This window comes from Lathyrus oleraceus, chromosome 1, assembly GCF_024323335.1.
Source record: "Lathyrus oleraceus cultivar Zhongwan6 chromosome 1, CAAS_Psat_ZW6_1.0, whole genome shotgun sequence".
Lineage (NCBI taxonomy): Eukaryota > Viridiplantae > Streptophyta > Magnoliopsida > Fabales > Fabaceae > Lathyrus > Lathyrus oleraceus.
In genome coordinates this window covers 320,568,478-320,583,579 of record NC_066579.1, presented here as the reverse complement: position 1 = coordinate 320,583,579, position 15,102 = coordinate 320,568,478, and the positions used below count along the sequence as shown (strand labels likewise).

Sequence of the window (15,102 nt, the reverse complement as noted above, 5' to 3'; positions counted from 1 at the left end):
AGTTTTTCTACCCTTAAGTATCTCATAGGGTATCTTTTCTAGGATAGATCTTATGATTACATTGTTTAAGATGTGGCATGCGGTGTAAATCGCATCCGCCCAAAAATACTTAGGTAGGTCCATCTCATTTATCATAGTCCGGGCAAGCTCTTCCAACACACAGTTCTTGCATTCTACATTACTATTTTGTTGTCGAGTTCTAGGACATGAGAAATTATGAGAAATACAATTTTTGGTGCAAAAGTTTTGAAAATGATGGTTTCTGAATTCCTCACCATGATCACTATGGAGATTGATGATTTTAAAATCAAAAACATATTGAACAACCTTAGCAAAGCCAACAAAATCTTTAAAAGTATCATCTTTATTGGCTAAGAAACGTGTCCATGTAAATCTAGAGTAGTGGTCAACATTACAAATCTATAATATTTCCACCTATACTTTTTGTCCGCAAAGGGAAAAACAAGTATAAATGGATAAACTTAAGAGGTTTTGATGTCTAAATGACCTTCTTCAGTTTAAAGGACACTCTTGTTTTCTTTCTCATTTGGCAAGTATCACATAACTTGTCTTTTGAAAACTTTATTTTTGAAAGAACAACAACTAGATTTTTGGATGTTATCTTATTTAGCAAGAATTCTCCTTCTTATCTACTAAACACTTAGTCGCATTCATTGAGACATCATATAGGTCAAGCATATAGAAATTTTCAATCCTAGAACCCTTAAACACAAGGTTCTTACTAGTCTTATGCTCAATTATACAACTTAAAGTATCAAATGAAACCGAATACCCTTTGTCACATAGTTGGATAATACTTAGCAAGTTGTGTTTAAGCCCTTTCACTAACAACACATTTTCAGTGGTAATTATGGAGGGATTTCCCACAACACCTTCACCAAGAATTTTAGCTTTTGTATTCTCTCCATAGGTGACGTAACCACTTTCCTTCTCATCGAACTTGATGAACATGGAGGCATCTCCCGTCATATGTCTTGAACATTTGCTATCTAAAAACCACAATCTTTTTGAGGAGGTGATACTTTCCTGTGACAAATTAAATAGGTAATATAGGTCCCTAACTAGTGGGTCCTTTAGGGTTAGTTGAGTTACAATTAGATATCATGTCATTTTACCATTGGGAACTTGAATGTTCCTAACATGACAAAGATGCCTAATGTGACTCTTATCTCCACAATAATGGCAAATAGTTTTAGATGAAACACTCCTTGTACTTCTCCTTGTGACATGAGGGTTTTTCTTAAAAATCTTCCCTCTTTCACTTGAAGAACTAGAACAAGTATTAGATAGTGTGTCAACATGTCTTGATTGTCCCTTTAGAGTTTCAATTTCAGTTCTTAAAAATGAACATTCAACACATTCTATAACTTTTATCTTTCCAGCTAAAGTATATGAAATAATACAACGATCTTCCATAATAGATGCATGAACTTCCTTTAAAAAATCTAAAGCATGATTAAGATTCTTTATCTCATGTTTAAGTGTATCAATAATTTCTTTTTGGAGAGTAATTTTACTAAACGCTTTAATGGAATCAACATACATGTCATTAAAAGCATTTGACAATTCACTATAAGTATACTCATTTTTAGAATCAAAATTATATACCTTTGAAGTTTCACTTTTCTTTCATTCCATCAAGAAAAATCTTGCACACTCATCATCTAAACTCGAGCAAGAATCGGAGGAGCAACTTTCCACCTCTTCTTTGCATGAGATGTAGGCTCTACAACCTTTGGAAGATTTTCCCATCGTCTTGTAGAAGACTTTGTCTTTGCTTTTATGATGTTTGGTGAAATTTGGACATATAGTTCTATAATGTTCTAATTTACCACATTCATAGCATGTGATCTCATCATCTTCTTTCTTGTGATCCTTCTTAAGTGGATGAGTATTTTTGAAATTCACTAGACCTTTATCGGTATGCTTGAGCTTGTTCCTCTTAAGATATCTATTATAGCGTCTGACGAATAAACCCGTTTCTTCCTTTTCGGAAACTTCTTCGTCAGATTTGTCACTCTCTTCCTTTGACTTCTTCACTTTTGAGGATGGATCTTTCAAAGAAAGATCACGTTTCTCTTATTTACCTTTCTCTTTCTTTTTCGAATTTACTTCGCTATCGACGAGTCTCTTCAGCTCACTCTCATACTCGGCTAACTTCCTAAACATTTTGTAATATCCAAAGTACTAAGATAATTTTCTTCTTTTATTGTGGTGACTTTTGGTTGCCACACCCTGCACATGGATCTCAATATTTTGTAAGTACAATATTTGTTCGAAAATGTTTTACCTAAGTCTCGCATTTTTTTGATCAAATGGAGGAATCGAGTTTGAATAGAATCCACAGATTCTCTGGGTTCCATACGAAAAATAATTCAAACTCCTCTGTAAACATGTTGATTTTAGAATCCTTGATGTCCTTTGTTCCCTTATAGAGATTTTGGAGAGCATCCAACATACCTTTAGCACTCGTATGATGTGAAATCGAATATAACACCTTAGCACTTAGTGATGAAATGATTACGTTCCTCCCTTTCAAATCATACAAAGCCTTTTTGGTTTCATCATCAGTCCAATCTTTTGGATGTTTAACAACGTCATTTTCGCCCTTAGGAATACATGGTCCCTCGGTGACGGTACACTACATATTTTTGTCAATCGATAACAAGTTTACATACATGATCAATTTCCAAATATGTATAATTTTTTCCGTTTTAAATTGGTGCTCTATTATGCACTCCCTTAGGATCGTTATCTTCCGACATATTCACAAACTTTTGGATATCGATTAAGCACAATCAAAAGATCAGCTCTTTATGCCAATTGTTAGGTGTGAATATGGAAGTATAAAGACGGTCTAGAGGGGGTGAATAGAACCAAATTAAAAAATGAAACCACCATTTTCCAAAATCAGAGTGTTTTCAAAAATGAGTTATGAGCGGAAGGTTTGAAGCAAAAATGAAAATTATACAAATGATTATGAGCAAGTAAACACATTTTGTTTCACAAATATCCAAGATTATAGATATGAAATGTTTGGTATGAATTGATTCAATTTGTGCAGTCACAAGAAGTTTACACAATTGAATCAATATGTGAAATACTAAGTTCAATCAGTTTTTAGATTTTTCAATCACAATATTAGCTTGACTAGTTGTCCAATTCCAACAAAACATATGCTTTACTTAATTAATCATTATCAAGAACAAAATTATATAATACGAAGGAATTGAAAAACCTAGCATGTAATCCCTACGAATATAAATGCAAGAGTAGATTTAGATAGATGACACTGGGACTTATAATGCTTCGGCGTTCATCCTCGCTTTGCCTATGTCCATTCTTCAATGGTTTCCCATTGGAACCTCACTACAACAAACAAGACCTTAGACAGCGCTTTTTTTAGCCTTAGACAGCGCTTTAAAGCGCTGTCTAAACCTCCGCTGCTAAAGGTTTAGACAGCGCTTTTTTGAATCTTAAAAGCGCTGTCTAAGCCCCCCCCCCCCCCCCCCCCCCTTAGACAGCGCTTTGGCCAAAAGCGCTTTATAAGACCCTCTTATTTTAAATTTTTTAGGTATACCTTAGACAACACTTTTGAAAAGCGCTGTCTAAGCCCCACCCCCTTAGACAGCGCTTTGGCCAAAAGCGCTTTCTAAGACCCTCCTATTTTAATTTTTTTAGGTATACCTTAGACAGCGCTTTTCAAAAAGCGCTGTCTAAGCCCCCCCCCCCCCCCCCCCCCTTAGACAGCGCTTTTGCCTAAAGCGCTTTCTAATCCCCCCCTTAGACAGCGCTTTTTACAAAAGCGCTCATCACTACCACCTGAGATGAAACCATTTTCCTTCCCTTCATGAGACCTAGTTGAAGAATGTGCTTTTCCTAAAGGTGCCAACATTCTATGTACATATGCCTCAATGTTTGCTCCATATTGAGGATCTTCTACCAAATAAGTAACCAAGGGAGTTCCAAAGATCTTCCTGTCTCCACCCTTCACACTGTCCAGTGAGAGTCAAGATAATTGATAATCTAATTGACTAGAAATAGAGATTAAAGCGATATAATGTTCTAAATCAATGCACTGTGTACGGTGAAATCTAAATAACCGGTTGGGAAATCATGCTATGGCAAACTTCTTTATACTAAGCCACAGCACCAAATGTTTGTGCATACTTTTCCTAATCCACATATAGCAGGTACCAACTTTAGTGGTGCCTGCAAAATTCTGTTAATAGTTGAAATTCCTAATAGTGGAGAAAATGACCAAAGCATCAGAAAAATGATGGGAGTAGTATTTTGGGTTATAAATAAATGTAAGGATAAAAAATTGATTGCATTGAAGAGTTAATGTGTTCAGACATGAGGCATTAACCACCATTATCAATTTCTGATTGATTTATTCCTATTTGTACTTTGGAAGAGTTCAATGGGTAAATCAAACTGCTAAAACCAAACTTTAACAGTCACCACTCAGTTGCTTTCAAGGAGGAAAAATCAATTTAACCAAGTTTATTACAACTAGAGCAGAATTCAAGTAACCAAGACGAATACAAAGGAGCCTTCAGAATAAATTTATCAAGAATTATTTAACCCAAATTCACTGTAATGTCAAGGGCAATGAAAACTATCATATATAGGAACCATGACTCAACAGGGCGTTGTGCCTTTCACATTAAAGAGTATATCTTAACACGCCAAAAGAGGTATACTTACTTATCCGGACATTGATGCAATATTTCTAGTTTTGTTTTCCTGGCTCCATTCTTGAGTCGATAGGCCACAATATGTTCTTCATCCTTGATAGAAGTCAATGACTCTAACGGATTCTCTAGATATCGATAAATCTTATTCTCATAAACCTGAGAGATAGACAATATAAACATTAACAATAAAATAAAATTGAAGTAGAAAAGCCAATAGTAGATCTAACTTTTCTGAGAAACACTCGCCTCTGCAAGCAAAAGCATTTCATCACTCTTCAAACAGCATGCAGTGCCCAATGCTTGGCAAAGATCTCTGCAGCAACCATGCTTCAGAACATTCACTGTGTACGGCATGGGAAGACCACTCCCATCACAATAAAAGACAGTAATTGTCATTGCCCGGGTGACAGTTGAAGGAAGTGGTAATGATAAATACATAAATGGATCAAAAGTAATTGAAATTTTGCCACATTCAGGACAAACCAATGTTGATTTGTATTGACCTTGCATTTTATTCAAGCAAAAACAAAATGTTAAGCTTAAGGAAGATAACGAGTATGTACTTAAAATTGAAACTCTAGTCAAGCTTTAATGGAAACTTAAGCTCAAGAGTTGATAGAAATCAAGAAGGTTTATTGAGATGTGAAGAAAACTCAACAAAGCATGTAGCTACTCAGCTTATCAATGGAAGGGCAACTGGAATTCATCTATTATGCGACTGAAACAAGAACATATGATATATACAAGCACTCACCTGGCATTCATCAACAATCAATGAATCATTCCGAGCCATATGATTTTTCCAACACTCGTACGCAACTTCCTCATCTGGCCTATTATCTGAGTCCTTCATTTCAATGTAAGGCTTTTGTTTCACACGATTCAAATCTTCATGCAGTCCATCCAATAAAAAGGCAAGCAATTCCTACAAAAAATTAATTCACTTTTCTGAGAACACAGCACAAGAAGCAGAAGTTCAATAGCTTTCAGAAATTAGTAGGAAAGGTAAATTTTAAAATTATAAAGTTGTCCAGACTCAATAAAGAAATGCAAGCAACAGTCAAATTTTCTCATCTCCAACATTAATGCAAACTTGGGGCCTAAGGGTAGGATGCAAATGCAAGTTAAGCAAAAGATGCCCAATTCTCCAGTCATCTGGTAAACTAAGACCTATACATAATGCAGTATAAGATTAAGTTTGATGCTACCATTTGGATTTTAGTTCTTAGAGAAAAGGAAAAAAACTTAACATCACCAAAAAAAAAACAGATTTACTTCTACTGGCAACAGGGGCCATATATATATATATATTCACATCAAGATCACGGCGGGTGCACAGGGGCCATACAGGTAGAACATACTGGCAACAGACAACTTCAATGAGTCCAATAAAAGATCCTACAAATCACAAACCTGTGATTGTGATCTCCTCCTAGTCTATAACAAAAACCACATGGTCCTTAGCAATTTTCTCATAAAAACTCCAAAATCACCCGAATCAACAATAGTTAAAATGTTATGAAAGAAACCTTATCTTTCACGGTAAAAATGTCTATAGTGTAATAAATATTAGAATTTGGATTGGACCTAACTCAACCCTTACAAAACCGACTTGTAAGATGAGACGTGCACTCACTTATAAACACATTGTCAGACTATATCTCATCACGCCCAGAACTGAACATATGGAAGTGACACGAGTGGCCCGATAGCGGTGACTTGAGCTCTTGAAAACTAAAGAAAATGTCAAGTCCCACATAGAACCTTTTGGAAGCCAAATTTTAACAAAGAATTGCTAGTTGCAATTACTTTTAGACCTTCTAATAAGTGGACAAAAATAAAATAAAAAATAAAACGAAAAAGAATGATATTTCAGAGACCCAAACACGATTTCTTTGGCCCAAAATCTAGCTTGATATAAAAAATAATTGCATGCCTCCGTTCCTTATCATAATACATAATATATGATTGAAAATGCCAGTGAACAGAGTTTTTGAGGTAAGTAATAACAGCACTGGGGTTTATTTACTTCACTACATTCCCAAAAATCAAAATTGGCCAAATTGCAGAAACTAACTTGAGAATCATGTTGGTTATAACCACTGAATTGTGGAGCAAATCGGGCCAGCTTTCCCTTGAACGCGCGTGGTGCAATTGCAGTTCGCCCAGAGGACCAGAGTTTCCTCAACAAGTCACCAAATGCAAGTGCTAACTCACCCTGCAGATCAGAGAAAAGTTAAAATGTCAAAATTAATTGCCTTCAAACTAGAACCATTGTGCTACACAAAGTGTAATACAAAAGAGAACAGCAGGAGAAAAAAATAAAAAGCCAACGGAAATGATCACGTACACTCATTCCTAAAGGATTGTCCCTGTTGATCTCATCGTTGTAATCTTGTAAGAAAAATTCAACAAGTGGTGGAGTGTGGACTAAACATTGAAGAGTGCTATTCATAAAGCAGGTATTCCCCAAGTTCTGCAGACCTGCTAAACCACCTCTTTCACCTCTATATATGTCATAGTTATCATCCATGGTAGTCAATGATGAACTTACGGAACTTCCCTGATACAAATTAAAACCAGACCCAGTTGAGTGACCATTTGACAAGGTAGGTCCCCCTGCAATTGACACAGATGATCTTGGAGGTTCTAATGGTACCAATGCTAATTCATTTCCTATTGAATGCACACCAGAATGAGAAGAACGATCTGTATCGACTGAAACTTCTAGAAGAATCTGTGAGCGAGAGAAAAATTAGGGGAATCAAGCTTCTATACAAGAACGAATACCAAGCAATAAATTAGGATATAATAATAGCTTAACATAAAATTAAAATAATACCAAAAGAATATTCAGCACCTCACTCAACGTAAAGACACTCATATCACCCTATATTGGACATAAAGTTCCTTCTAATGGAAAACCATAATTACAGTGCATATCCATTTATACTTCAAATCAATCAATCAAAAAAATCTATATAATTCAAAGTTACTCACATCATGGTCCATTGTCATGTTTGCATCCTCCAATGTCTGGTGGTCTGAAGCCGTCAGTAATGTATGCTTTTTCAAATTGAAGTAATCCCAAATACAAGCCTAATAAATAGTTTAGAAACGAAAAACGAAGTCAACACCCAAATGTCGAGACACGTACGATTCTTCAAACACGTTCAATGATTGAAACCGAAAAATGGAAGTGTATTCGTGTTCGCTGTTATGGTTTTCGCTGATAGGGTTTCAACGTTCGCAGGAGGGAAAACAAAAGAACAGAGAACGAAAATTGAAATGGAGTCTGAAATTTTATTTTAATTAGACCTTAGACAGCGCTTTTGTGGAAAGCGCTTTCTAAGGTATGCCTTAGACAGCGCTTTCCAAAAGCGCTTTCTAAACCCCCCCTTAGACAGCGCTTTTGGTTTTAATTTTTTTTTTAATTTAAAGACTTTAGACAGCGCTTTATCAAAAGCGCTGACTAAGGTCTATATTTAAAAGCGCTTTCTAAAAGCGCTGTCTAAGGGGGGGTCTTAGACAACGCTTTTAGAAAGCGCTGTCTAAGACCCCCCCTTAGACAGCGCTTTCATTATTTTTTTGGAACATTTTCCGTGTTTTATTTTAATTTTAACCTTAGACAGCGCTTTCTTTTAAAAGCGCTGTCTAAGATGCGCTGTTAAAAGTCATTTTTGGCGTAGTGCCTGCATAGTTTCTTGTTATTTGACAAATATTTCCAAGAGTTCATACAATCACCAATCCATAATCACAGTTGAGAAAATAAATCTCCCAATTTGGATCTTAACTTGTATACATCAAACTTTCCAAACTCTTCTACGTAATCTTTACTCGAATATATTTCTCGAACCTTCCAATAACACCAATTCTACTCCAAGTCTTCATGTGTAAGTTATCAACCCCTTGATCCTAACGATTCCTTGAGCGATGAAATTATCCAAAGATTCGAGAAAACCCCTGTCTTATTTGTAGTCTTCCACACAGTTAATACTAGCGCAATGCTGGAGAGAAGAACCTACTTCTTTTTAATAGAATTTGCCACCACCATTGACAATCTCTCTTTCATGCTAACAACCTGAAAACTCAACAAGATCTCCAAGAACAGTTAGTTTCAAATACACCCCTCCTTCAATTAATCTCATAACTCACGTTATCAAGATCTGAACTCAATTAATGTTGAAGATGTGAGAAATTTGTAGCAAGACTTTGAACACTCAAAACAAATGAAATTGATTTTCATGCAAAATCACACTGAAAAATCTTAACAGAATGATTGATGTTATGTGTAGAATGATGATAAAAATAATTTATATGTGCTTGAGATGAAGCATACAAAATGGTTGAAAAAAAGCTGGTTAAATTCGAATCAAGAAAAATATGATTTGAATCAAATGAGCAAAATTAGGTGAAATGAAAGAAATAACATTTTTTTTGAAAAATATGCCTGTTGATTCGGATCAGAGAAAATGTGATTCGAATCAAGCATAAAATTTGATTCGGATCATATGACACAGGGCTGACAAGATTGTTAGGAAATGGATTTGATTCGGATCATGTTCAAATTTGATTCAGATCAAATCAAACAGAAACAAACATAATTTTTGAAAAAATGAAATATATTCAAATCATGTACAAATTATGATTCAAATCAAATCAGACAAAATTTATTTCCAGGAAAAGGATCAGGATCAAGTGTAAAATCTGATCAGGAACTACTCAATCAATTGGAACCTTAAGTCAATTGATTGGAAAGACTTTTTTGAACTACCCAATCGATTGGGACCTTAAGACAATCAGTTAGAATAAGTCTAAATGATTGTATAATATATTATAAAAGTATCTTAATAACCGGAAACACCTCTCTATCAAAACTTTCCAAAATGGACCAGAATAGTCGATTATTTTACTCATTCAATTAATTGGATTTAGGAGCCAATCGACTCGGACAATAAAAATACCCATGAATTTTTTCTTTTTTTGGATTTTCTTCTCCTATATAAAATAAGTATTCTCCTCCTCATTTCATACTAATTTTCGAAAACTCTCTATTTTCTTTGAAATTTATGGTGGTGAGTCAATTTGTCAACTATCCAAACAGTAAGTTGGTGTGTAACAAAAAAAAAAAACTAATGTTGGTGAACCAACCGCACTTTAGTGCTTAAATTATTAATTTGGTTATTTATCAATTAACATATGAGTATAAAAAACAAAGCTTCTTAATAGTCCGACAAAACTATTTTGGATATAAATGATTCGGTATTGTGACGATGTATAAAGCGTGTGCTCTCAGTGGCACTTTTGTGTTGTCATTCCATATTCGATAAACTATTCCAATAATAATAACCTTTAATAGGACCAACATCAATACTCTCACATGTAGCATAGTAGTTTGGTTGATCAAGTATTGATAAATTTATATTATGAATATAAAATGGAATAACAACCATCAAAGAAAAAAGAACATACAATTTTGTATACGAGTAATACTTGTACCTTTGAGCATTGATAGGATTATCCATTAGTGTATATATTTAAATATTTATTTATTTATTTACAATTTGATCAAAAATAAACTACTACCAATCTATACAAATTAAACTCACTATGTTATATATTTTTTTTAATGAGAAGACATATGATGAGTTTGGAAACAAGATGATATGATTGTGTATAAATAAATATTGGATCCAATATTGGGATATGGAGAAGAAGGTAACGTATGAATGTTTGTTGAATAATGGTATCTTTGTCTGGTTAATAATTTCATCATGGGTATGCAGAGTTGTTGGTATTCACTATTCCAAGATGCTTATTTGTCCTTTATATATTTGTTTGTATTTATATTTTGTATTTGTCCTTTATATACACTTACAAAAAAACAAACACGCACTCTATTGTTGCAATTATTTACATACATTCAAATCTAGTGTGTATATAAATTATATGCTCTTATATTAATAATATAATATCAAAAGTGTATACGACATGATTTTATTAGTACAATATATTTTAACTGTTTACACCATTTCATCATTTAATCATTTTATATTTTTCTATTCGGACATGATATTAATTGAGTTTGTTGAAGTAATAAAAGGGTTAATTATGAATTCAGAGAGTCAATATTCTAAATAGTATTGCATTCATGCAACTATGCAACATGACATGCATGTAAGCTTGGATAATATTAAGACAAGCCAAAACTTAGGACCGTGTCTATAGGCTGCATACTGAATCACTGACAATGATTTTGATAGGGACTTGTTACCCTAGTTTTGATGAAGATGGTTCAAAGGTTGCATGATTTTTAAAATAAAATCATCAATGGAACAATTTAATAAAATACAATAGTTTATAATAAATTATTTTATTTCTCACATCATAGCATTATATTCCTTCCTATCATTATTATAAATAAAAAAAATTCTTTTTATATTTATTGAATAAATTGAGATATTTGATATATAAAGAGATTAAATATATTAATTAATTAATATATTTAAAAAATAAATATTTATTTATAATAATGATTCTCAAATATTTATGGAGCTTTCTTTTAAATTATAAGTTTTTTTATATAACCAACACAATATTAATTTTTTTTCAAAATTTTATTATTCATGGTTATAAAACTAAATCAAACTGGTTTATCTGATCGGTTGGAACAGGAATCAAACCTAGATCTCATACCAGGCTATCTCAAAACTAGCATATCAAAGAAAGTGACTAAATTTTTTTGGAAAACAAGCACAAAACCAAACAAAATGGTGAAAATTAGAGGGCCAAGCCGTTAAACTGTTTTCTTAGAAAATGCTTTTTATTTAATAAATATCATATTTTTCAAAAATTTAAAAATTTAACAACATATGTATTACAGTATACTCTTTGAAAAATGCTTTATTTATTTAAGGAAATTCTTAATATTTTCATTTTTGTTTTTGGAAGGTTGAGAATACCATATGTGATTCATCGACGGGTCTCATGAGTTTAACTCACGTGCATATAGAATAATCATCAATAATACTAAGTCCATTAACTTATACATTAACTGTTATGCATGAGTTCTTTAACAAGTTAAGAAAAAAATAATAGAGAGAATATATCGATTATCTAATGTACTAGAACCAATGATTTTACTTTTATGATGTTTGCCAAAACCTACGTTCCCACTATCTTTGAGAGTCAGACCTTGGAACTTTTTTTTCCCTTCGGTCATGTGTCTTGAGTAAACATGGTCTAGGTATAACGAATATCTCAATTGTTTCTAAACAAAACTAAGATTATTTTATTTTTAGACATCCAACATTTTAAGTTCCAATTTATTAGCTTAATAAGGTTGTCTTTGTTGAAAAAAAAACAAAGAGAAACATAATAATAACACAAAAAATTAACGTGTAAATTTTGAAATAGAAAAAAAAATTACAATCGTTATGAAATAACAATTAAAAAATACTATATAAAAATTGTTACAATACATAATTTACTCTTAAACATCCTTAGACATTGGTATATCCACATCCTCCAAAACAAATATTTAATGACATCTTATAACACTATAACACAAGAGTATAAAAGAATAAAGCAATTCAAATACAAGTTTAAAGTATTTTTGACAGGTACATCTTGTAACGTAGAACTTGAATTTTATATATAGCTTTGTACTCTTTCTTCCTTCACAAAACTAAGCGATGTGAAACTTCGTAGAACTTGAATTTTATATATAGCTTTGGACTCATTCTTCCTTCACAAAACTAAGTGATGTGAGACTTCGAAGAATTTGAATCTTATATATAGCTTTAGACTCTTTCTTCCTTCACAAAACTAAGTGATGTGAGACTTCTTCAACATGTATATTTTTCAACCAACCCCAACAATCTCCACCTTGATTGAAAATAATATATTAACTTTCATTGTCTTCACCAACAATCATACTCCACCATAAAGAGTATAGTCACTTAAAACTACATTACTCCAAGAATTTTCACATTGTCTTCATCAACAATTATAGTTTTAAAAGCTAGCATACTCCATCTAAAGAAGAGTACATTTCACTTGAAGCTAAACTACCTCAAGAATGTTTCACATCTCAAAAACTAGGTTGAAACTTTATGGTGCAACTTCCGTGTTGGATAAAAGTTCTTCAACCATCGACATAATCTCATAACACACTTTGCATTAATGCCCGTGTGTTAATCCGCTAGCAATATCTCCTACTTTTCCATGACAACAAAAATGTCATGAGGACGCACTTCTCAATATCACCTCCCACAACGAGGGAGACATTGCTAAAATTTGACTCAAAGCCCTTCTCTGACGCTGCCCCATCAGAACACTTGTACTTTATATGTCCAATCTTTCTGCATTTTCAGCATCTCACACCTGTTTTATTGTTTTTTTCACATAAGGTCTTCCTCTATCAACTAACACTGAGTTTGATGAAGTATTATCCTCACCCTCAATTTTACTAGACACTTCTTCAAAACTCAAACTTTCCTTCCCATATATCAAAACAGGTTTAATATGCTCATAGGATGATGAAAGAGACAACATGAGTCTCAAATCTTTATCTTCATCATCAATCTTGACTCCAATAGTTTCCAATTCAGAAACAATACCATATAGAACACTTAGATGATCAGATACTTTCATATGTTCATCCATACACAAGTTATGAAATTTCTCCTTCAACAACAACCTTTTGATATACATTTTCCTTGATATAGCCCTTTATGTATCTCCCAAAGCTCTTTGGCCGACGATATACCATGAATATTCGCAAGAATATTCTTAGCCAAAGACATGCAGATTATACTCGAAACTCTCAAATCTAGTTCCTCCAATTTCTCGTTGCCCATGTTGGAAATGTTTTTTTTCAACTCCTTCTGTAATCCTATTTGTATCAAAACATCTTTGAATTGAATTTTCCACAAGTCAAAATTGATTCTTCCATCAAATTTCTCTAAGTCAGTCTTCACTGCACTTGAAAATTTTGACATTGCAGCCAAAATCTTTCCTGCAACAAATAAAAACTTCTCAACCAACACTGAGTATAAAATTTCTTTTCTGATGTGGAAGATCACACATAACTATAACCACAAAGCAAACTAAAATTTATACCCCACAAAACTAGTGCTCTTGATACCAGTTGTTGTAAAAAATCATAGAGAAAAAAGAGGAAGATGAACACAATAACAACATTGTTGTGATATAATCCAAGTTGTGTAGCCCAAGCCTAAAGTTAATTACGATTTAGGGTTTCTTACTTAGTATACTAGTTAGTTGTATATAAATATACATATTTTGTTGGTTGGTTCGTTGGAGGCACATGAAACGAGGATTATCGAAAAGAAATGTGTTTAAGATTTGATACAAGCACTACAAGCTCAGACATGGAAGAAACATGGTGGTTCCAACAAGTTCAAGGGCAAAGAAGAGAAGACTTAGAGTAAGAAGTATTGGTCGAATCCTCAAAAGCTTAATGTAGATGATATGGCATCTGAATCTTCCAAAGGAGGAGAAGGAAACTCCTATCAGAAAGATAAAGAAGAGAAAAAAGGTGTGCAATGTTATAACTGTAAAATGTCGGGTCACTTGGCCAAGAATTATTGGTAGAGGAAAGACAAGGAAGCGACAAAGAAGATAAAAAATATGTGGTTAGTAGATTTTAACGAGTCGAAGAAGAGCAAGGTCAAACTTGCTAATAATAGCTTGTTGCAAGGAGAAGGTACTAGCGACATCGTTATTCAAAGGAGCAATGAAGCAAAAGCTCTGATTAAAGATGTACTACCTGTACATTGAATGAAGTGCAACTTGCTAAGTGTTGGAAAATGGTCAAAAAAGGTTCCTCAGTGGTTATGAAAGATGGAGCCTTGGAACTATTTGACACACATAATAGTTTGGTCTTAAAATCTCATATGTCGAAGAAAATGACATTTAAGACCATGATCAGTTTGACTGAGGTACAATGTCTCAAAATAATCGTCGACCACAAGAATACTTGGATGTGGAATTTAAGGTTTGGCCACTTGAATTTTAGGTCACTCAATCAACCTATTACTCAAGATATGGTAACTGGTATAGCAAGTCTTGAGATGCCCGACAAACTCTGTGAATGTTGCTTAGTAGGGAAGCAATCCATAAAGTCTTTCGTTTGAACTATGCTAATAAGGTCCTCTTGCATACTAGAAGTAGTACATTCAGATGTACCTGGCCCATTTGAGGATCATATCATTGGTGGAAATAGGTATTTTATATCATTTATTGATGAGTACAGTCAAAATCTTTGGATCTATATGATTAGGCGCAAATACAAAGTATTTTCAATCTCTAAGAGATTCAAAAGGTTTGTCGAAAATCAGAGTGAAAAGAAGATCAA

General features: G+C 33.4%; 1 protein-coding gene across 1 annotated transcript; it reads right to left on the bottom strand.

The window, feature by feature from the left end:
• Positions 1–1,650: 1,650 nt before the first annotated feature.
• Positions 1,651–14,464, bottom strand: LOC127104962 (ubiquitin carboxyl-terminal hydrolase 9). The gene is made up of 11 exons (XM_051042102.1): positions 14,422–14,464; positions 13,492–13,740; positions 13,107–13,369; positions 7,722–7,820; positions 7,072–7,458; positions 6,799–6,939; positions 5,472–5,646; positions 4,968–5,224; positions 4,732–4,877; positions 3,823–4,016; positions 1,651–2,075 (listed from the first exon to the last, which is right to left on the bottom strand). Exons 1-11 carry the CDS (start codon positions 14,462–14,464, stop codon positions 1,651–1,653), a joined length of 2,379 nt encoding a protein of 792 aa, XP_050898059.1.
• Positions 14,465–15,102: the final 638 nt, after the last annotated feature.

Excerpts from the sequence above, each read along its gene's own strand:
- LOC127104962 (XM_051042102.1), bottom strand. The coding sequence starts at position 14,464 with ATGTCGCTAGTACCTTCTCCTTGCAACAAGCTATTATTAGCAA. Across the intron at positions 13,741-14,421 it reads CAACAAGCTATTATTAGCAA|GAAAGATTTTGGCTGCAATG; the intron begins GTTTGACCTTGC and ends TATTTGTTGCAG. Across the intron at positions 5,647-6,798 it reads ATAACCAACATGATTCTCAA|GAATTGCTTGCCTTTTTATT; the intron begins GTTAGTTTCTGC and ends AATTTTTTGTAG.